General features: G+C 35.2%; 1 protein-coding gene across 4 annotated transcripts in view; it reads right to left on the reverse strand.

Moving 5' to 3' along the window:
* Nucleotides 1-25,132, reverse strand: part of RGS12 (regulator of G protein signaling 12) — an 88,905-nt gene that overhangs the window by 13,955 nt on the left and 49,818 nt on the right. For 3 of the 4 annotated variants that reach the window (XM_054203239.1, XM_054203237.1, XM_054203236.1), the window contains 12 exons: nt 22,337-22,506; nt 19,057-19,149; nt 18,124-18,267; nt 13,547-13,726; nt 12,149-12,302; nt 10,862-10,938; nt 8,916-9,116; nt 7,875-7,948; nt 4,999-5,125; nt 3,933-4,029; nt 2,417-2,493; nt 1,745-1,898 (listed from right to left, as the gene is read on the reverse strand). In XM_054203239.1, coding sequence (XP_054059214.1) covers nt 1,745-1,898; nt 2,417-2,493; nt 3,933-4,029; nt 4,999-5,125; nt 7,875-7,948; nt 8,916-9,116; nt 10,862-10,938; nt 12,149-12,302; nt 13,547-13,726; nt 18,124-18,267; nt 19,057-19,149; nt 22,337-22,506 — 1,548 coding nt within the window. The remainder of the gene's footprint in view (nt 1-1,744; nt 1,899-2,416; nt 2,494-3,932; nt 4,030-4,998; nt 5,126-7,874; nt 7,949-8,915; nt 9,117-10,861; nt 10,939-12,148; nt 12,303-13,546; nt 13,727-18,123; nt 18,268-19,056; nt 19,150-22,336; nt 22,507-25,132) is intronic. The other variant, XM_054203238.1, reaches the window with a different exon arrangement.

The raw sequence follows: 25,132 nt of genomic DNA on the forward strand, positions 1-25,132 counted from the left end.
ATAAAAATATTTAACTCTTAATATAGGGTCTCTGCATGTCCTAATTTTTCAAGAAGAGAGCATTGAGACTACAGAATATTAAAGATGCTTAAAAAGACCATCTCCAACAGATGAATTAAAATCAATAGCTTCAACCCAGCTTATAAATATCGCTTGAAGCAAAAGCCATTACAAAATAAAGCACAGAACCTTAGTATCAGTTTTAACTTAGCATAATATGAGGTCATACACTTGCACTTCTATGACCTTGTTCCTAATCCTCTATTCATATTTGGCAGGCTTTGCAACATGTCTGTAAAAATGCCATTTTAACATGCTTTGTCAAATGCCATAAAATCTGAATGTGGCCGAGATGGAAGCTTCAAAATGCTTCTTATTGCCAAAGTTTTGCAAAATGGCGGTATGCATATTAAAACATGCAACATTTCTGAAATATGCGTCATACAAAAATGTTCCTTTTTGAAATTTCAAACTTCATAGAACAGGTTTTGTGGTTTTTTTTTTTTCATTAAAAAACAGTCTACAACATTTGGTACGTATTTTCCAAACTTGGACAAATTTCACAAAATGCAAAATAAAATGTGAAAGCCTCGAATTCTGAAGTTTTCAAATTATGTTAATGTTTTACTCAGCCCTAGGAAGAAAAATGAAAATATTAAAATATGGAAAACAAGTTAACAAAATAGTAAGCAACAGAAAATAATTTAAAACGCACTAATATTTTGTAATAACACTTATATTAACAAATATTTATTTTGCAATAAAAGTTTCAGTCACAGCATTTTTTTCCTTTCCGAGACATTTATTCACAGATGAACATTCACTTGCTGTATAACTATGCATAACCAGGTCTTGGATATGCATATTAGATAACATCAGCAGTAAATTTTAATCTGTGGGTAAAACATGTCCTCTGATTTTTTTTTTCTACTTGGGGAAATAGGGAGGAACGTGTAGGGCTGACAAGACTGGCAATGGCTTCAGTTAATGCCCTAGGGCACAGGATAGTATTTCAAGTTTTCTACTGCTACACTGGTTTTATTCCTCTTTATCCCATGGACATCTTTCTACAAGAAAGCAAATTATCGTATGAGTTCTTTTCCAATGGTATTCCCCAAACTATTAAGATGTAATTGGAGGTAAAATAGGCCTCAGAATATACAAGACTACCAATAACCTCTTTGCTCATTTCTGCTTCTAACCACCTTTTCAGAGCAGTTACTGAACATAAACTAAGCTTTTACTTTTGCTCATCACAGCTCCTCCAGAGTCATCAGATTATACTGCCCTGACTGTTATAAACTTTAGCATAAAATTTTCAAAAATCCTTTCCTGAGTAAGTTAGGGCCTATACCACTGTGCAGAATATCTTTCAGTGAATTAAAGGCTCTTAGGTAAAGGTGAATAGAAAGGCAAGCTTTGACATGGCTTGCAAAGGGTATCAAATGGGATATTCAACTGCAATTGAGTAACTAATTCCTTCTTATTTTACCTGGAGTTAGGTAGCTTTCACTTCTTAAAATCCCACTAGGCACCTGCGTCTATCTTTAGGTATTCTTGAAATTTTACCTTCAGCTTCAAAAACTATACAATTCAAACACAGTATCAAACAAAAATATAAGGATCATGACTATGATTTTCACAATGCAGTATTAAACACATGGTACCTTTTCCTACACAGATACAAAATCCTAATTTTTCTAAGACTACTTATGTTAATACATAAACTATAAAGTTCACATACCCTCTGCTTCATCCAAATTTATTTTCTGACATTTTTTTTTCCCAATCTTTGCAATAGAGTCTTCTCTCTTTGACAGCCGGACTTCCCTAGCATTTTTTCCATTTTCGCCTTTCATTTTGATAGAATTAGACTTTCCTAGAGTTCTTCCCTCTCCCTGCATTAGAAGGAAAGTTAAGGTACTACTTACATTTAGGTTATATCATTTTGTATATAATATGGTCTAAGTGAATAAAAAAGTTATTTTGAAAACACATTTCTCTCACACCGCCACAACAAATGTTTTAATCTTGATTATTTTAAAGAACATTTGCTATAGTACTTCCCAAAAATGTATAAATAAATATAATATTCTTTACTCTGAAGAATTCACATTACAGAAAGGGCCTTTGAATTTCAGAGTAATTCAATCATTTTCAAATATAGATAAACCAATGAGACACGAAACAACAAATACAACACAGTGAAAGAGCTATTTGATTCATCATGAAGACAAAGTTCTCACAAATAAATGCCGTTGACAGTGCAAAAAATATCAGATGAATTACAGCTATACTCAATCTAGTTACATAATTTGATCGACTAAAAATCATAGATGAATGCAGCTTTTAGTACAGAATTCCAGAAGGAAACAAAAGATGATCTAAGGGACAAAAATCATTGCAGAAGACTTACAGTAGATACTTGATTTCTTGAAGTAGTTACAGTTGCACTCTGTTTTACTGATGCACCTTTTTGTTTATCTGTAAACACTGAACATAAACATACCTTCTATAACTACAAATTTATAATTTCCCAAAGAAGTAATATTACAAGTGACAATGATGCACAAAACAGATTTTTTGCTTTAAAATTTCTCAAAGATAGAGTGAGCAGTTGATAACCCTGATACTTTTCAGTCAAAACCTACTAGAATCTCCCCCTCATCTTCAAATTTTTCTAATACAAGCAATACTTTTAAAGATGCTGAAGTTTCATTTAAGCTCGCCTAAATTTTCAGTTGATTTCAGTTTGTAATTCTCAAATTTAGAATTTAAACAAGAATCAAAATTCAGCAGAGAAGACTATTGAAAGGTCCTTTGAACCTTTTCCAACCTGTTTTATGCATCAATTGTTTTCTAGACATTGCCATATTCTCCTTGTCTACTTCTAAGTAACTAAATGGCTCCTTCAAATACATCTGCCTACAACAAATTTCCTAACTGAAGATGGGGCTGCAAACACAGATTCATGGCCCTTTTTCACTAGTACATTGCCACAGAATCAGCCTACTGCTAGAATGATTTAGGCTTTTACCGCAGCTGGCAGCACACAGGATTACAGTTTTACTTGTAATCCTTAAACTAATTATCTGTGAGAGTATTTAGATTGATACCTTTTTTCAAAATGACAATTGGTTCTGTTTCCTAGAAAAATGACCAATCTGATTCTCCTCAATAAATACCTCCATGTTTATTCTCCTAGTTCTTCCTCAAAGAGGATGCCTGCTTTAAGTCAATTTAATTTAACTATATCTAATTTCATTTTTAAAACTAAATGTTCTATATCTATAAAAAGGTTTCCTAATGAAATTGAACCTTTACTCTCAAGGCTGCTTATATGAATCTAGCGTGTTAATTGTGACAAAAGATTGTCAGCTGTTCAGTTGATCAGCTTCTACTTTTCACATTATTTTGTCCAGGGAAATCACAAATTATATCTTTTTTACTATTATCTCCAGAAATCATCACTTTAAACTGGAGATGTAGGCTCTGCATGATAAAGAAGGGGGTTATCTCAGCAGTATCTGTAGCTGCTGCACAAACTACATCTGTTTTACTTATATAGAATGTTTCTTTTGAATTAATTGCCAAATCCACAGAAGTTATCTGGCATTTTATTCTCATTATTCTCACTGGGTACTATGTCCCTAAATGTGTGCACGTGTATCTATGGCTGAGCTAAGCATTCAATTATTACTACTACAAAATTTCTTACTGCAGCAGTAAAGTACTTGGTATCAACAGATGAATTTAATCTTCAATCTTTACAAACTGCACTCCTTTTTAGTTAAAAAGAATATATGCCACATGTGACACGTCCAAATCTAATCACATTTACCTCACCTTCGCATCAGCAGAAGAAACTGACCACAGTCAGGGTTAATGAAACTGTTTTGACATTGTAAATAAAAGCTTTTATTCCAACGTACCTCTACCCTTTGTTGGCTCTTTTTCATCTAGAACAACTCGCTGACCATCCAGATTAGATATAGGGACACCAAGATCAAGTGGTTCCTGCTCACCATTCTAAAGTCGGATCACAGTTTGTATATAATAGAGAAAAAGCTGTTTTCAGAACAAATTTATGCAGTCTTGACATTTTTTGAAAGAAAATGAGCAAAGCATTTTTATGTTTCAGTGTAGGCTCAATATATCTTTCTTCCACCATTCTAAAAATGTTTATTCCATTTGTGTAAAACTACCTTGATTACAATGAGTGTAACCCATACACGTGAGGAGAACGATATTTGGGGAAAAGAAGATACAAGGAGAAAAAAAAAAATTTAAAAATCACCCAATTTGCAAGCATACACAAATACTCTAGGGCTATTAGGGTGTATGTTCAGCAAATCATATTTTTCAGAGGAAGCTTGAGATTATTTTTATATTCTAAATTGGTTGTACTCTGTTAATTTTTATAATTCATTAAATTAAGTTATCTTTATACCAACATGTTTTCCAGTTATTTTAAAAACATGGACTGGTTCAGCCAAGACAACATACGTTCTAGAAATATCACAAAAGTAACTTTCCATTCCCTGATATTCCATCGTAATAGAATAGAAAAAATGCTAGTCAAGCGTTTTACTAGTAAAGAAGTTGAAGTAGTCTGCCTCCACAGAAATTTTCTGCAAGGAGATTTGAGGTAACTTTCATGATTCCCAGGATAATGGAACAATAGCTTTAACTAATCTCAATAAACATTCCCTGGCTAATAACGCAAAAAGTTGAGCTCTGGAAGAAGCTAAATTCAGGCTTTACTACTTAGGATGTTAGACTTATTCTGAAAGAGAATATAAAACAGATGCAGACTACTTTGAGGTAGTTACTATTATGCATAATGGTTATGACTACTATGCATTCTCATCTCAACGTGTAGTTATAAATACAGATTTTAATGCCTAATTATAAGGATAGGAATAGTTTCAGGGACTATCATATGATCTTCTCCAGACAAAAAGTACTGCAGCTTGAATTACATCAAAAGATACTTACTAGTCTTGCCACAAGTTCATTAAGATTTAAACCATATTTTGCAACCACAGGCCTTAAGACCTCTGTTACTGGTTTGGTGGGTTTAGCTTTCAAACCAACTGATCGATTGATTGGAACAAGATCCAGCCTGAAACATATCAATTTTAACATTAAGTACGAAATATTCCAATAAACAAAATGTACAAAATATACAAAATCCAATCTACAGCAAAGTTATACTGGTTTACAGCTACTGACCCTGAAACTTCACTAGCACAAATCTATCACAACCTGAAGGTATAAAGCACTTTAAATACAAATAAAACTTCCACTGTTTCACTCGCCAGAGCTGAGTGAAGACACGAGCCAACCTAATTGCATGGTGATCCTCACACCAATTAGATACATTCCATAGCACTTGCATCTTTACAGTGAGGTTGCTGTGACCACTCTGGTCCAGGAGTGCTTCCAAAGTGATTCCATGCCTTGGATGGAAGAAAAATATCTCTCCCACTTCCACAGAAGAGGATCACAATGTCCTATGCAATTACTTGAGATGGGCTTGGACGAGAATTTTTATTTTTAAGCATAGGAACAAATACAGTGAAATTCCAGAGGATGCTAATTTCATGCTAGATGCCACCATATCACCAAAAAATTGCTGTAAAAGAAACTTATATGCCAAAGCTGTAAAAGCAATTCAGTTGTAATTTAAAGAATAAAGACAGCCCTGTTCAGTCTATTATGCAATTTTATATCATTTCATCAAAATAGCAAAAAAATAATGAAATAACAAAAATTTTAAAACCCAAACAACTATTCCATTTTTGTGTTTTCCTGCATAGAACTGTACCTAGTTGGTTGTTTGGGTTTTTTTAAATGCTCGTCATCTGTGCCCCAGTTCCTCCATAACAGCTACATTTGACTATAACGGCACTATAGTTACTGACAAAACTACCAAAAGCAGTGTACATCATCCGAAGAAATGAAAATTATTAGTGATTTTGTCAGTCACGATTAAACGTAAACCCCATCTTCTCTCTCATACAAATTACTTAAATACAAGATTTTTAGTCTTATTGAGTCTTCCCCTCCACAAGAAACATGAATAACTGAAACTTTGTCTTTCATATTTTCTTTGAATACAACAGCTACTAAATGAAATGATCAATTTTAATCATTAACTGGTAATTGACACAGAAGTGGCAGACATTCAGGTAATGAAGTATATCCACATAGTATTTGTCTTATGCCTGAAAATATTCCAAATATTTGAGTATTTTTGCTTACACAGTGTCTACCCACAGAAGGAAATAATGTAGAACATTTCTACACTTTAATTAACACACAAGTAACATATGGTACTGCCTACTTAAAAGTTCCTTTTTAATTTGGAAACTCAATAAACTCACACCTAATAAAAGACTGCTCAATCTCAATTTCGAAATTGAATATGCTAAACCACATTCATTAATCTGAAGTACCCTTAAATAGAAACTAGCCCTATTTCCTGAAGAAAAGTTATATAAAGCCACAATGAAGAATGCCTGTTAAAACAAATTTTATTCACTTCAAAAACTCAACTCAATAATATAACACAAACATTCTACTTCATGACTTTTTTTTCAGGAGTTTTCATAGCACTAGTTTGGATTGTTAGAATTTAGGAACTTTAAAACATTTTCTGGCATTTTGGAAAAAACAGAAACATAATTTTGAAAAAAAATGTATAATATTACATAATACTAAATATATGATGTACTGAATTATATTGTACCCAAATTAATAATAATATTATAATATTGACTTAAGATTCAGGGTTAGAAATCTATACTCGGATGGATTTATATACTCAGAGGAATTTATATTTATATACTTAGTCTTACTGTAATCTGCCAGTTAGGCACATAATTACAGATGTAACTAAATGGGAATATGTACTCCATAAATACATCCATTTAATCTTAAAGGCCTAATTTTTTATTGTTGCATTTAGGATTAGACTTGGAGGCTTGCAGTTCAATTTCCATCTCATTCTCATGCTGCTCCATCCTACTAAACATGTCTCTGACTGATGTGGAAGGTCCCCCTGTGCCTAAAGATCTGTCCTATATGCGTGTTCACAATTGCTTCAGCTTAGGCAGTTCGACATCATAATAATATTTAAAAGTACCTAAACTGGAACACTGGCATCAAAATCCCACTTGTATCCAAGACAGCAATCCAGAAAGCTTCCTCTTGCAGCATTTAAAACTTGCCATGTGCTGTTCTACTCAGTTTGAAATGTTCCTGGAGGCCCACATTTCTCCCACTGATCCTTACCCTGGTTGCCCTCCTCTGAATTACCTTTTAAAGATACCCTAATCTCACCATTACCTGTAGAGGAAGCACTTAGCAGCTGACTCTAAATCTAAGGGATATCAGTGCCTAAACGCAGGCACGGTATCTAACTTAGGCACTTGTGTAACACGAAGAATCCCCATACTAAATGTATGTCTCTTGCCTAAGTGTTCTTGCAATCTAAAGTAAAAATGGACTTTTACTATAGCAGAAATTCAAACTGTGACTTAACTGCAAGATGTGGAAGTCAATCATTTTCAGTTATAAATGTTACAATGCCTTCCTTCTTCACATGAGACTCTTTGCTTGATACTAAGGTCTATTTCTTCTAATGTGCCTGTACCATGAATGGGAATCTAACATTCCGTAATGCTGGATTCTGGATTACAGTCTAAATGTTGCATTGCATGGCTAACTGGATTTTTTGCTGGATTCAGATAAATTCTTTTCTGTGTTAACTACTGCTTTGCTGCACAGGTGATGGACAATATACTTTAGTGCACTGACAAAAAGTAAAATGGAAAATGCCAGAGGAAGATAGTATTTTTGACTCTTACCGAAATAAAGTGCGTTTTTCTAAACGTAGGTCCCGAGACTCCAGGATACTACTGTCTTGGTGCAATACAAGCGGCTACAGAGCATATATCAGGAACAAAAGAAGAGAGCAGGAATTAATTTTAAAATATGTACAAAAGAACAGCTAAGTGGTTAAAAAAAATAATTTCAGATAACTCAGAAAATTATTGATATAGGTTGCATGCATTCTAGTGGATATTCATTTACAATATGCAACATGATTAAAGTGTATTTTCTTTCAGCTAGTTGTGAGACAATGGCCAAACTTCAACTTCCCGTGGAGTCAGCAGGTATTCAGGAACTCAGTGTTTTAAAACAAGCCTAGGTTCTTCAACTTAAATAAGTCATTACATAGAGTGATGCATTAGAAAATATGTCAAGTTAACAGTCATTAAAATATTTGAAAAAACAGGCACATATCTATGCACATTCATTGATTTTTGTCATTGTAATCATCTAGATTTATCATAAGCACAAATTTAAGACAATAAATGTTTCACATCCACAGCTTCTATCTGAATCGAAGATACTTCTGTCGGAGTAAGAGCCATCACCCCCCACCAACGTAGACTACTGTCTTGGAAATTTCCTTCAATATTAAAACATATATCTAGTATGAATTAATCTCATTTCACCTTTGAACAACTGAATGTCATTATGTTTCTTTGCTTTAATGAAGTACCATCTACTGCAACACGTTTGTTTTCTTTGTGGATACTTTCAATTAAGTACAAGCTAACCATTCCCCTGGACAAACTACGTGGACTAGATACCTAAGTTAATTTAGTATTACAAGGAAATCCTTGTCATAAGCTCTCTTCTGCTTTCTGTAATGTATATACCCCAAACACAGTACTCCACCACTTCTAGTTGTACTAAAATTCTTCTTCAATCAACTAGCATTGACAATGTAAAGCTATAGGTAGAACCAGGAGATACACATTGCGATTGTCAGAACAGAATTCCTTATTAGTAAAATGAGTATGAAATCGCCTTAAAAACAGCACAGGAATATGCAATACCTTGTCACCTCCAACTAAAAAAAGGTCCACTGCAGCTATGTTAATGCCATGTTTCTCACAGAGCCCAGACAGCACCTCTTTGATAGAGAATCCAGATTTAACAGCCATTTTGCTGGATGAACCATCCGGAAGGTTTATACAGCAGTATTTGGGGGATTTCTCTTTATCTGGTACAAATGCAGGTAATCTTGAGGCTTCAGACTTGACAGGGGAAAGAAAGGAAAGTCAGTGCCCAGTGGGAAAATTAGGAATATGCATAAACTTTTAGAGTCCTTACAAATCAAATCAAGCCAAGAAGCATACTTTCTACCCTGTTTACAGTTTAGAAATCCTTTTAAATATCACAAATATCTAATAAATTTAAATCCTGAAAAAAAAAATGTTTAGATAAAGATAACAGCGCTGCAAAAACCTAAATGTATTTCAGGAACATATGAAGTTTTAGACAGCAAGTGTGTAAAACAGATTACAAGATTCTCAAACTGTAGAGCAGAACTCCTAACCAAAAAGTATAAGAAGTAAATAAATCTTATTCGGCTTCCAAATAGTTACGTGTCTATACTCAACAACGACCTGCTGATGTAAAAATTACCATTGGCACATTATGAATCAACATTTAAGTGATGACGAACACCTTTAAACACCAGACTCCTCAAACAAAATTTCCTCCTCTTTTAACATCATCTGAATGCTACACATACAAATACACCACAGAGAAATTAAAATTTTAAACTAATTCACTTAATGACCATGCTTTTTTTCTTATTAAAGGGAACATGAAGTACAATATTACGGGTTAAGGCCAAAGGGCACACCATTAACTTTTATTCTTGAGTAACACTAGAATAGTAACACTAATATGACATATCAAAAGTATCTTTGAAAATTTAACAAAAAGCTCACTTATAACTTAAAAGGATGCTACCAAAAATACTATTTTCTACAGTCTTTTATGGTACTCATCGTGCTTTTTCTCTTCTCTAATTTGTTAATTCTCAGCCAAATCACAGTAACTTTCTGATTTAATCAGTTGGAGTGGGAGAGAAAAGAGGGGTTGTTGCTTTAGGGAGGCTTTGCATTTTCTGTTTCTGAAGATAAGACTTTTCCACAACAGAAATAAACACGACTGCCATGCTTGCTTCCCTGATCAATATTTTAGCATAGGCAAAATTACATAGTTGCTAGAATCTAGTCTGTTAGAGGGGTATCAAGACTACAAAAAAACTTCTTAAAATTTCCTTTTTAATAGTCTTCCTCCATATCAACATAGTTATAGTATTACATTACATTCTATTATTAGCAGTGTTTTAATTTGGCATTTCATTAGTTTTACACTGCAAATGTAGAACTTGATGCTTAGAACTTACAGCATCTTCAGTGATTATTTTCCTACATACTATGACAAAATCACAGTGTGTGCAATGACATTCCCTACCTCTCTTTTCTCAGATTTTAGGAGAAGAGTTAAGTCATAATGACAAGAATCAAAACTCACAACTTTACAAGAAACGGGGGAAAGAAGGACAACAGACAACACAACTTGCATACAGGTCAAGCAGATGGAAAGCTTTAGCATGTGTCTGTTCAGAATAGAACCTCAAAGCACTGGCAGGTGGAAAAAGCTGTTTATAAAGAGCTACAGTAGCTCCCTTTGAAAGGCAAACTTTTATCCTGGACGTTCACTGGTGCCTGAAGTTAAGACAGACAAGATGCAAAGGATGTCTTTCTGTTACAAGGACAAAATCAGAAGAAATATACAAATGCAACCTCTATTACATTCCTAGTATTCTAAAATTGCTTAATACTACATCTTGCCCTCTAACTGTATCACTTAAAGACCCTTTCTCAAAATACTACTTCAAGCAAATTACTTCACACTGCTTAGAAAATTAGTAATTCAATGTTTTCACTGCTTCCCCACTTCATTATAAAGAGCCGTCCATTACCAAGTCAAGACTAGCAGTTGATGACATGGAGCCTTGTGATTCCCGTCTGTATGACAATCCATTGGACTGAATAGAATCTGTTTGTAGAAAGAATCAGTGATCAGAAAAAGGCTTATTTTTATTATTTATTATAATAGAGAAAGCTATTTCAAGTATTAGCACCTCTGGTCACAAAAATAATTCTTTTCATTAAAGGAAAAAGAAACACATCTTCATACTGTGCACTGAAGCATGGAAACCAAAACAAGTATTTCTTGGTTATGTAGCCCTTCAATAACCCCATTTGATTTTATATTTAAAAAAATTAATCTTAAAACGTCTTTGAAAATTTAAAAATTATTTTACATCTCCAGGTATTTTGAAAGAAGATAAATATTTTTAAAAGTGCAAGTATGGTGGTAGAAAACTAAAACCTAAGACAATTACTAGTTGCTTTCAGAACTTTAAGTCTATAGTTTTAGCAAATGCTTCTGATGTCTTTTCACATGTGACTATAATGAGAACACTTAAACTATCCATATGATCAAAGATATTTTGTGGGTCTGGGCCTTTACTAGAAAATAGAGAAGAAGAAACCACAGTCACATTATGGTCCAAATTTGGTGCCTTGGTGGAATTTCTCTATTATTGTTAACTCAATTGAATGAGTTAATGCAAAACTTTAATCTCTTTCTCTAGAGGCCATGCACAGGTGCTTTCATAGGGGTACTCTTCCTTGAACTCTCAAAACCAGTTAAGTAACAAAACAGCAGATTACAAGGGTTTTCACAACTCTGACTCTTCTTTTTCCATTTTAGTCAGGAAAGGTGGAAACAACTAGTGAGCGTGTTCAAAAGTGAACATACCTGTATGGTACTAAGAAAAGAAAGAAAGGTAGGATAATGCAGATGGAGGAATTTTTAAATAGCTGTAACTATAGCACTATTTGCATGTACAGCTCTTGAACTTCTCTGTAAAGAAATCATCTTGCTACAAAAATAGTAGGCCCTCTGTTTGAAAAAGCAATTGCTAGCACACAAAAATGCAGAGCCTACTGGAAAGCAGAAAAAAAGTCTCTTGCAAGTCAATAAAAACAAATTTAAATATTTTCATACTTTTAACTATCTATTTGTAGATCTGCTTCCACAAAACTTCCAGTGATACTAGCCACGCTATGGCGTTCTGACTTGACAGTTTCTTTTCCTTTGTCACACCCAAGGATGCACTTAGATGCAAACTAAACACACTGAGATTAGTCACATCTATTGTTGAAACAACTTTGCAACAAAGTGGAAAGTGAATACTCACCATTTGGATAATCACCATTTTCTTTTCTCTTCTGTGATTTTCCCAAACTCTTACTTCTTGACCATGAGAAAAATGTTCCCCTTTTTTTCTTCTCAGTATCCTCCTCTCCTGACTCTTCATTTAAAGATCTTCCTGACTTTGATTTGCCACTTAACTACCACAAAACAGAATTAAATCATTGGTTGGATCACAGCTCTAAGAGTATTATCTAAAATAAACCTTCCTACACTTCTTCCCAAAACAAGAGTGTGATGGTCAGGTTAGCTGTCATCTTTATACCACTCAAGCATATACGACAACATCCCTCTCTGTAGCAATCAAAAAAAAACAAAACCCAGTGGAAACAAAAAGAAGTATATAGATGGAAATGTGCTACTCGGTAGGAAGTACAAAACGGAAGGTGGAAATAAGCCGCAGAAAGCTCCTGCAAATATGAAAGAACTCTCCACAGCTCACCAGTAATGCCTAAGTTAACATGAAGAGGACACTTGCCTTGCTTTTAAAACACAGAATTTCATTTCAGTATTTCAGATATTTTTCCTAGGCTAGGCTTGAACATGAACTGCATTTAAAGACAATGACAAAGTATTGTTTAACATTTACAAGTATAATCAAAGTATTTGTTAGTGCTGAAGAATACAAACATCAGGTATGTTTGATATTAAACTAAACTTGCTTTTAACAAGCTAGTATTCTTCTTAGATTATTAGAGTATTCCTTAAAATGCTACTTTTAAAAAGATTCCTAGTCATAAAAATACATAATAGCAGATGGGCTGATGTGTAGTGATTGACACAAAAAATGCAAAGTTATAATTTACCCATACAGTTATGTAATACTATGGTGGTATTATCTACATGAAGAAAAAATAAACTCTAAATAATGTTAGGAGACCGGTAAGACTTCTGATCTGATTTTTAAGAACTGTATCTGTTTTACACAGAATTATCTTAGTTCAGTAGGGGCTAAGAAATTTAAAAACTATCCTCTGCAAAGATGAGTTAGATTAGGTTAAGCATTCTCCAATAACATCTCATAAAATGTCTGCTCTGAGCAAAGGTTAAGATACCACACCTTAACTCCAATATTCAATCAAAATAAGCTTCTGAACTGATGCATTAAAACAGTCCTAATTTTTTATTTGTACAGATATATTTAAACAATAACAAAGATTTAAAATTATATTCAGAAAGTCAATCGCTAGAAATCTGATTAAAAGGTACAGATTTTAAAAAAATAAGTTTTTTCCTGAGTGCATAAAGATTTTGTAATTATATTTGCCAGCACCACTAAACAAACATTCTAATTGTTTCCTATATGTTATCTTTGATCTTCTGAAGAACTTGAAAAACATTATTTAAGAACATAGTTTTCAGATAACAACAAAACAAAGGTAACCTTTTTCGGTGTTGAGATATTGGACTTCTCTGAACTGATACTGTGTTTAGAAGTGGGGCTGCTGGGAACACGCTGAGGATCAGGAAGAGGTCGACCTTCTACTTCAGCTAAGATGCATTCTTGGTACAGGGGGGATTTGAGAAAGCGAGTATAGCTATCAAACTTCATCAGGTTAAATATCTGAAATTAAAATGCAGTGGATAATGGTTACATAGCTTAAATAACACATCAAGAAAATGAAGCTATCTCACAACAGCCAACTCCCGCAAAATTTAGGGCATTAACCTGTAAACAGCAGTAGGCATGATTTTGTTTAGACCTGGTTAAGTACACTGCACCAATTTAAAGTGAAACATAATTTGATCTATTCCCTTAGCACAAGTTCAGAAAAATGCTATGATTTGTGCAAAATGCATGAGAAGCTGAGAAGCTGTAGAGTTTTGACAACACTATCCTCATAGCCATCTTTTACTACATTTATGCCTTTGTACATTCTATGCAAAGCACACAGCAAGCTATCCATTTTAAATATTATTTGAAGATTATTATATCAGTGCTATATGTGACAGGATTGAATTACATAAGTGTGTTTTAAGGTAGCTGTGAGCAAGAAAAGTTTATGGTCTAAAACTCAGGAATATTATACAATCACAATACACAATACCATGCAATGATACAAGATACACTAGGTTAATTACTGACGTGGGGAAGAGCAAAGAGTCCTTTACAGTATTATATGCACAATCATAAAGAAAAAAAGATCAATATCTTTGGAAGATTCAATAATCAAGGTGCTGTAAAATCAAGACCTCGAAAAAGAACAGTTTACATAAAATGGCTGCTCTGGGCAAGATCAACATTTATCTTTAAATACATAGGAAGGAAGCAGCTCTACACCAGGCCTGGAGCAAATGTCTGAGGCTAATTCAGCCAAAGCTAAATTTATGAAAGTAAAGGAAGAGAATTTCTTTATTAAATGCTAAACAGAGTATTTTACTTTCTTGTTCCATTCTTGCAAACCTTTAGTTTTAAGTGAATTCATACTTTTACTTTGTATCTTCTCCAGTGGTTCACTTGATCTGAAAAAACAGTATGAATGCCACCTTCTTTGGACGTGACAAATTCCCTATAAGTGAAGAACAGTATGTGCCACACAACTAGTTATGGCATTCACAAAAGTCTACAGGGAAATCCATCACTAAATCACAGTGGCCCAGTTGCACATCGAAATAATTTTTCAGGTTGTGTCAAGACACCGTTCTCAACAAGCATTAGCCCAAAGTTTTTCTGGCAAACAGCAAGATAACGCAGAGAGAACTTGACCCTGCAGAGTCACAAAAACCAATATTCAAACTGCATGCTGACTTCCACGTTCCTGCCTTCCTCACATATATTCCGATTTCTGCTCAAGTGCTACCTGTCATGTTTGTTGGGCCTTCTAATGTGCTGTTTTCCACACGGTAAGTTATGGAAAAAATACTTTTGTAGCGTTAGTTTTGCCAGCTTAATGTGCTGAAATGGCTCAGCACAAGGCCTGATGTGCCCTCAATGCAGTGTCAAAGAGATAACCCAGTGTCATAGATTTCCCACTTGAAAAACTGCTCACAAAGGGGAATCTCTCTCTCACACTATGAAAAATATCTCTGACCACAGGTACGCTGGCAAAATTCAGAGAGACAACTACTTTCAGAGCACACATGGTCTTCAGGCCAAGGCTCAACAAATTATTCAGCACACACAACACACGTAGCTTCAAAACATTGCTTGAGTTCTGTTGAGCTCAAAGAATAATACTTTTGTGTATTGCCAAAACAGTGTAAAATACAGAACAATTACAAGAAATCAAAATGCCTCAATCTCAAGGACTCACAGATACACTGATACAAGGTTATTGGGGAAAAATGCTAAGTACAGTCTGCGAACACCAACACAGATGCAAAACCCAAGCTAACTGAAAAATACAAAATACTTCATCTGTCCTTGAAGTTTTTAAGAAAATGAAACTTAGAAGGTTACCTTCCTCAACAAATCACAAAATTTTAAGCTAAATGCAATTTGTGCCTCCCAAATATAAGACATGATTCTACAGCACAGCTAACACTAATACCCTAACTTTAATACAGTTTCAGGATGAAAACCAAAGCTTTTCGTAGTTGCCTCCTGTCACAGAATCTAGCACCAAATGAAGATAAAATTGTTATTCCATGATAGGTAGGAAGACTAAAGGAAAATATTGCAGAGAACTAAGAGACAAAGGAGTGTTACTGCAAAGATGAAGTCTGTAGATTAAATATACTTAATACAATAAAACATTCCAACCTTTTAATTTTGCTGGACAGTGTGATGATAGCTTAACTAATTTACCTTGAGATGATCATCATCTGCCCTACTGTTGCTAGCCCACACTACATCCCCAATTTCCTATATTTAGCATTATTATCATATTAATTTACACATTTGGAAAAATCTAGCAGATGCTATTTCTTGTTCCTACAAATGAGAATGAGAAATATAGCTTACAAAAGTGTAATTTGAACTTTACACATAAACAAGGGTAGAAAAACTTACATGCATTTACACAACTCTACATGAAGTAAATGATCTTTTATTCTTATTTTAGTATCTTCAAGTGACCTACACCGCCTTGCACCCAGAAACACTCAGAATGCTTGTTCTTATTCTATTCTAAGAAACAGTGAAACCCTAACTAGGTATTTTGGCTACATCCACACTGTCACATTAAAGCATCTCTAACAACAGGCTCAAGGGCAAATTTGTCAGACTATGGACAGAAAGCAACTTCCAGCAGCTTTCCCAATGGGCAGTACTTGAGAGGTAACACCCTCAGAAGTCCTTTCCAAGGCACTTTCCCACACACACTTGCGCAACTCCACTGCAGCCTTACAGAAACACTCCCTATTCCCCACCATCATGTAACACTTATCTGACAACCACCACAGATCAGCGCCTTTGCACTCTATGCTCAGTGCTGAAATCTAAAAAACTCTTGTGAAAGACCACAAAAACCAGAGCCTTCGCATTATTAAAACAGTGTCACCACCACAAGCTGAATGTTGGAAGTCTGTGGGCATGTTGCAATAACTACACGCACCCAGAGTTCTGCGTTCCTAAGGTCATGCCACCTATCAGGACCACAAACTGACCTACTGCAGAACCACCACTTAGTGAAACCAAGATACTAAGGGCCATCAAGGCAACTGATCACCCAGCACCGACCTCAGCCAGGCAACACACCATTAGTACCTCAGCTGTACCAGCACCTAGCTCCAAGGCTGCTTACTTTGGCAAAAGTAACTCTCATCCTGCTTCACCTAGTTTTTCAGTGGGAAGAACGGGCCTGACTGAGGGATCTGATGGCAGAACTACAGAGGCATTGATAATTTGAGAGAAGCAGGTGAGGTCCAGACAGGCCATGTGGCTGGGATTAGACCCACAGCAGCACTTCACATCAGCATTGTCACCCACTTTATAAGCCCTCCAACCTAAAGACACAGCATTTTCAAAGAAGGAGGAAAACCTGCATCAGCCCAGCCACCAGACTCGTAAGAACACCTTCTGCTCCACCAAAAAACTGGGAGAGGATGAAGAGGAATTCAGGCTCGGGCTCCACAAAGCCAAGATGAGGAATACATGAAAAAAATCTCTGGGAAGATCATGGCTGGTAGTTCCCACAGTACCCCCAGGCCTTCGTAGGTGCGTGGAGGGTAGCTGTAACGCTAGAAGCTACCAAACCAGCAGTTAGCCCTTCCTTCCTATCTTCACTTTGCAGATTGAGTAAGATACTATACCCACCTGCTCTTATGGCCCAAAAGCACACAATCTGAGGTTGCACTAAGACTGTGACCTGCTTCATTTATGCAGTTAAAGCCACAGCCTTGATTTCTAAATAACATGATCTCAAAATTATTTCTACTAATAAATTATTAGGGTAGGAGTTACCAAAGAGATTACTTAGGAGAAAAAAGAAAAAACTTAAATTCCACAGAAAATGTGAAATGTATCCTATTGTTACATAACTGTTCTGTTCTAAACATTAAAAATTATTTAAAATTAATCCACTTCTAAGATCTTCAGACACCAACAGTTTTAACCAGCTCTTTGTTTGACAGTTCTATTAAAGCACAAGGGAAGGACTCCTTCAATACAACAGACATATTTTACAAACCACTTTAACCAAAGTTAGATGCTATTTGTGTGCACAATTGTCCACTACAGAAAAGAATAAGCAACTAGATGCAAACACCATATGCAATGTTATTGACCACATGGCATTATTTACTTGCACTAAACTTTCATTTCAATAATAGCATTTTTCAGATTATTTTTTTAGTTAACATCGTTTTTCCATACATATGCAGATGTACAGAAAAAGTCAAGACACATTCCATTATACAGTGTCTCCCTATTCTGCTAATAGAATCTATATGATCTTGACTTCTCTCTTTTTATGCACAGTAAAACATACAGCATGTGAAACTACTTTTATAGATTTTAAAGCACTTCAGTGGAAAAGATAATAGACATAAAAGTACAACAGTAATGTTTTTTATGGTTACCTGAAGTTGCTGTTCCTTGAACATATCTGGATGTGGAGAATTGAGAATATCATCTGCCAACTGTGCCTGGCTATCAATATTAACTGGGGTTGTAGCTTTGCTACACAAGAACTTACTGAAGATCTCCCGTGCTCTGTAAGAAAGCTAGAGAAAAGAAATGCTAAATGTATGTTTGCTTTGCAAGCATATTTTTATACAGGTATTTTTTACACTGATATATTCCACACAAACATATACAGCCACTCCACAGTTTCCTTAATATATAAGCATTTTTCATTTGGTAGTTTTTGTTAGTTTTAGTCATATAAGTAGGGCTTTTCCTTGAATATTACAAATATTCATAAAATATTTCTTAAGCAGTAAAAGTTGCCATCAAAATAAAACTTAAAATAATGAAACTATGAAAATAATAAAGGTAAATCACATCAAATCCTGTCTTACAAAGGAGAACGGATTTTTTTAGATTTTAGACCTTTTACATAACAGCTACTATTTAAATAAATCCTCTAAATTTCAATTTCTAGAAGTTACAAAAATGTAAACATATATTTGGATATTCACTGTTAAAAACATTCATGCTCTGTTTTTAACTTGTTTACTTTGAAACATCCACATTCTGGAAATAATGAAAAAAACACCAAACTGATCTTAAAACCCTTAAGGAGAGTGTTCAGAAAATACACTGTTCAAAGACAGAAGCAAGTGGGAAAAATCTGAATGGTCCCCAAAAGAGCAAAGAGGGACTTGCAAGATGAAACCATTTCCACAGTGTAAACTTGACTAGATTTGGCTGTGGTCTCAACAGAAGTGTTGCCAACCTGCACTGAAGTCACAGTACAAAGAACAAGCACAGCTCCAATAATTTCAATAATTTTGAAGAAGTAACAATTTTTAGTAAGCAACACCATATACTGAAATACCACATAGACTTACCTCTTTTTTATCATGTGCAGGTACATGGTTAAAATATTCACAGGCCTGCCAAAATAAAATATTTTCTTCACTAAATTCTTTACGTAGAAATTCCTAGGGGAAAAATAAACAAATACAAAATGTCTCATAAAAAGACATTACTTGCCATTTCAAAAAACAAATTTGTAATGCTTGATAAGAATATTAAAGTTTGCTTAATGGTAGCATCTCAGTCAGTCTCACAGTCCAGTTTTCTTCTAAAGTAAAAATCAATGCATGCCCAATATAGGCCTACTGCTTCTCCTCTTTCTCATTTCTTTTTAAACATATACAATTTAGAAGAATCCATCAAGTTACAATCAAATCATTTGCATGTACAAAGACGAAGTTTGATACTGCATGTTAAGTAGCGCATAAACTAGTGAATAAAGTTTTAATAAAAAATTAAATAATTTATAACTACATTTAAAAATTACACTGTTAACCAGCTGTCTTTAATTGCAGTTCTACTAGTATAATAGAGTAGATGTTTATCAAGAAGTGCCCGTAATCAATTCTGTATTCATCACAGCGTCTTTCTGCATCACATGGCAACTACAAAAAATCGTTTATCACTGCCTGCTGATGTGGTTACATGGTTCTCCTTGGAAAATGCATTCCTAGAGAAAAAAAAAAAATAATCTCCCAGTACAACATACAAAAATTAGGACATTAATATTATAGCATCCAAAGGTCCAAATGAAGACCGGGATTCCATTCAGTGGAAAACTGTACAATCACAAAACTGTCCCTGACTGAAATCTGTATAATTCAATATTCTCTCAGTATATGTTCCTTGAAAGCGTTTTAACCATTGGGGAGAGATATTAAAAAAAAAATTAACTTGGTCCTCTAAAAAAATTATCTAGGCATTCATGTAATTGGAACAATGCTTGTTTACACTTTAGAGCTTTAGGTATCAGTGTTTAATTGGCAATTTCATTTTAAGTCAGCCTGCAAGCAACAACCTTCACACAACTGTCACGCTGGTAAGACTCAAGCTTCCTTAATATACAAGGCAGTCCCAGTAAGAGGAACCTTCACAGAAATACTTACTTGTGCTTTTAAGATTTAGACAGAGTTTAGGGAGTCCAACCATCAGAAAGCAATTGAGATAAACTACAATACAGGGAGTCTAAATCCACTAGCAACCTTCTCAGTTTAAACTAAAAGTTCCTCAGATCCCTAATCTGAGACACCAAAGGTATAAAAGACAATCCAGAGAACAGTCAGGGGACCTTTCCGTATTTTACATGTAATTACAGGTTAAAAGAGAATCAAATTACTGAGCAGGAACTGGAACTCAACTACTTACTTCCTCACTCAGTGCCTTCACTATGAATCTACCATCAATCTCCTGCCTGCTTTCTTTCTGGCCACGTGATTTGGGCACAGCTGGCTGTACAACATTTCAGCTTTGTTGGGAAGACCGAGTGGTGCCCCAGTTGGAACATTATGTAGCCCAACCGTTGTCACACATGGCTGGGAAGCTGGAGATGTTGGTTTGAGCCACTTGAGGAGGGAACTTGCAATCAAGTCTCACTTCCTGGATGACTGCTCTAATCAGCAGACTATTATGCAAAATATGAGTATTTGCAAAACATGCAAAATCTTTTCTTCTTAGAGAGTAAATCCTGCTCTGTGACAAAGCTGTCCTCAGGAAAGGCCTATGCATGATGAATTCCAAATGCACAAAGATGCTTACTAGGCAATTGTAAATTAAAATGCTGATGTTCCACTGTTCTTGAATACTGGCAGAAATCTGTATCTTTCAGATAGTCGTAGGTGAATGCCTTTGCAGTTCATGGGCTTTCTGAGCTTCCCTTTGAAGGAATATTAACGATTGGCTTAAAACTGGAAGAAGGTAGATTTATATTGGATATTAGGATGAAATTTTTCACTATGAGGGTGGTGAGGCACTGGAGCAGGGAGGTTGTGGATGCCTCATCCCTGGAAGTGTTCAAGGCCAGGTTGGGATGGGGCTTTGAGCAACCTTGTCTAGTGGAAGGTGGAACTACACGATCTTTAAGGTCCCTTCCAACATAAACCATTCTATGATTCTATCACTTAAAAAGGCTCAATGATTCGGCTTTATGCCAGACTCTAAGGCACTCACTCTTAAGTGTATGTTTTACTGGTGTCTCAAAAGTAACGAGAAAAGACAACTAAACTATCAGTAGCACTCCCTCAAACTATATCAGTTTTCAGGTGGATTCTAACATCAGATTAAAATTGTATTTTTTCTTTCAGTCTGAGTAGTCATCTCAGTTATCTAAGCAGAACCGCTAATAACTCTTGGGCTACTCTACTAAGAAAAATGGAAAGACAGGGAATATAATATCCAGGATACATTATTTTCCTTTCATCTTCTCTGTTTCCTCAAACAGGTTTTCACTGTTAATGTGGTTTTTTGGGTCCCCACACCATTTAAGATGGAAGTCCGCTTATTAATCATTTGATATTTTAATGTACTTTTGTATCAAGTAAAAGGAGTCTGAGTTACTGCAGATTCCAACAATCTACATCTCTCAAATCATGGGTTTCTTTAGGTCCTGTTTGTGAAAAGTATTTGGGCAGCAAAAGATGTCCTTGTGATTCAGAATCAGCAACAGACTTTCAATGCAACAATGCAAAAGTGTATAAACTTTTATTTCCTCACACGTAAAAGATATGATAATACTTACAACTTCATAAAAGTCCTGCGAAGAAGCTTAATTTATTTTTGCAAATACTCAGCACCATCCCTGCAAGCTGCAGCTTTAACCAGTGCTGTTAGCTACCTTAGAAATACTTTTTGGAAGTAATTAAAAGCCTTTTGCCGGAAGATAAACCACTGTATCATTGAAAAAATGTTCTACGTGGCATCCAACATTTCAGTAGGCAAACATGAACAGATTACCAGTTCTTAGGAAACCACTGAAACTACTGCCTCTTTCTTTTTTCAAAGGCTACAGATACAAATATAACCAAATGTAATTGTTTTATAAAATGGGGAAGATGTCTAGAAGTTCAGATTCAAAGAAAAGTACAGCCCTCATTTTTATCTGAAACTTTTGCTATGCATGGCAGTATGTGTATTACTATGAATTCTTACTCAAATGCGAACCAGTTCAAACTTAGATGCCCAGATAACAACTGTGCAACAAGGAACGCCTGTCTCTTGTCCTATGTCAGAATACTGTCAAGGGAGAAAAAATACAGAAAAGTTACTGCAGCAATATCAGGTATTTTGAAAGGCCTCTTACTGTTCCTCCAAACTTACCGAAAAATATTTAACACCAACAGGATCCTGAAGAAGACGCTCAAATGAAACAGCCCAGCTTGCAACTCTTCTCTCTCGAAGTCGTCGGCAGCTCTGTACACTGGGAAGACTAGCATTGCTGCTGAGGCTGTTTTCACTGATGCAGTCTTTTAAATCAGTACTATTCAGCTCTGTAAAAAAAAAAAAAAACAAAAAAAACACCAAAACAAAAAAACATACTTGTCAATAAAATATTATTCACTTTTACTTTTCAGCATTGTTTACTTGATTTATCACACCTCCTGCTGAAGCTGAAAGTAGTGCAGACTTCAAAATATGCCTCTCCATGTTTATTAGGAGGACCTGCATAGAAAAAGCAGCCCCAACCACCTCTCAATTTTCTTCTGTTGCACTGCAAAGTAAATTAAACGAGTGTCTTAACGGCAATCCCCTGCCAGAAGCAAAATGAGCAGACACAAAAGGAAATCTCTTTTCTTGCTCAACAAAATAAATATTTTGGACAAAATTTACTGCTCACATTCCTCACCCCATGGACTGCAATCCTTTATAAGATTATCCAAGGAAGGTAGACCACTGTTCACCAGAAAGTGGGCAAAAGCCCATTTAATGATAGGAGATAGCAAAATCTCATAGAGTCTTCAGTCAGTAGACAGGGACTCTGAAGTTTTTCATGGAAGTGAGAGATTCCTGTTAAATGCAGAAAATTTAGGGAAGGAGTCAACTAAGGAAAATACCAAGGGAAATGATCTAAGTAATGGATGCCTTCCTCATCTGTGGAAAGTAAAGGTATCAAACCATAGATCCTAAATTTATCAGGGTTTCTGACAGGAACAAGGGTCTGTGACTCCCTCCCAGATGCAAGCAACATAGTGCAGCTGGGAACCTCAAGTTGTGAAATGATAGAATTCTCTAGATCTCAAAAAACCAGGAATTTCTTTTATATTCCGAAAGACAAATTAACAAGAGCCCATAAATAATTCAGGAAAACACAACCTCGTGTATGTCATAATTTCAAGTATTAACCCCAGATCATCTTTGTCAATATCTTTTATTGATATAATAAAACAGAGTACCCACAAAAAACTCATAAGTGACCGCTTGTTCACAGAAGAGGAAAGGTGAAAGAAATAGCTGCTCTAAGTAAAAGAGAGAACTGTATACAACAGGGTTCTACTCACAGACTTGTCATTTATTTGTTGTGTGCCCTTTTACAAATCACTGCTCTCCATCTCGCAGTTTACACAAATGTAAAATTGGTATAGTTCTCCTCACAGATACCAACTTCACAGAGGTGATCTGAAGTTTAATTAACTGTGAAGACACAACTAAATAAAGCCCTGAGCTACCTGGTCTGGTCTCAAAACGGACCCTGCTTTGAGCAGGAGAGGTTGCACTGGAGAGACACCAAACTGAATAATTCTGTGATAAAGGGAGAACAGTAAAGCAGACATTCAATTCCTTGAAAAATTAGCAGTAATAGATGTGAGAAAACAGTACCTTCAAATAAAATAGATGGTATCTTCAATAATTCTATGCCAAATGGAAAAGCAAATATACAGCTCACTATAAATGTAAACTGATTGAGAAAACTGAATTCACAACCAGTAAGAAATGGTCTGTTCTTCACAGAGACATTTCTACTGGTGTTTATTTTCCTCACTTAATCACCTGGACTAACTAAAGCTATTTATAAAGATAAGAAAAAAACAAACAAAAAATAGTTTTAAAACTTCATTTTTAAATGTATTCTGTAGCTTAGAAATATTTACTCAGATGTAACAATTAACTATTACAAATTTCTGTAAGCAAAGCTATTGTTTAAGACAAAAATAAGTCAAAATAAGACAAAGATACAGAATTAGATTAGGGAGGAATGAAAATGTAACTTTATATTTTCAACAAGGATAATATTTGAGGACCATAATAACACATGAGGTATATAAATATTTTTCTTTGCCTAATCGTTACATTAATCAAAGCTAATTAAAAACAGCAAATAATGCCAATTTTTCGTATAAGAAATATGTATTCATTTTTTTTCTTTAAGACATATGAAAAAGCATAACTAAGTCAACTGTTAGCTTCATTAGAGAATACCTGTCACCGCAGTGAAACTATTGTGAAAGAAGCTAATGTGAATCTGAAAAGAATTGTATCTAAATTTATTATCTGAAGTATGTTGCTTTAACTCTGCAGGTGGATACATTTTATTTTACAGTCCAGGATATAAATAGACACCCACTTCTTGATATATCTGGAACAGTTTCAGATACCGCCTCACTCCTAGAGGGTTCAATCCCCAGTGTTCTCCAGTGATGAATGATGAAAATTTCCTTTTTTCAGAAAGGTAAACTCATCCCACACACCAAACCGTTTAAACCTACTTGGCTGACACAGGGAAATTAGAGAGTAGCCACACAAAATGCTCAGCTCTGAATCCACAAGTCACAGCGCCTTAGGACTCAGAAGGGATTACAAAATGGTAGGCACAGCAGTCATTAACAGGTCAGCTTCGCCTTCCTCCCTCCAAGTGGCGGCTGTTCAATTTCCCTATGGCAGGCAAGAAGACCAAACTGCAATTACAGTCTCTGGGTGTTTACACCAGTGGGTGACTGCTAACTACCTTTAATTGCTAGCAGCTGCTCACGCTCTCTAGCTTGTCAGAGTTACATTTGCTCTTAAACTACACTGGGTTCTCGTTCCTCTAATATGCTGCAGACTCTGGAGGTCCCATGAAAACAAATGAACCAAAATAAGACTCCATTTTCAACAACTTCAAGAGCTCCTGGCACAGGT

Source organism: Rissa tridactyla, chromosome 5 (assembly GCF_028500815.1).
Source record: "Rissa tridactyla isolate bRisTri1 chromosome 5, bRisTri1.patW.cur.20221130, whole genome shotgun sequence".
NCBI lineage: Eukaryota > Metazoa > Chordata > Aves > Charadriiformes > Laridae > Rissa > Rissa tridactyla.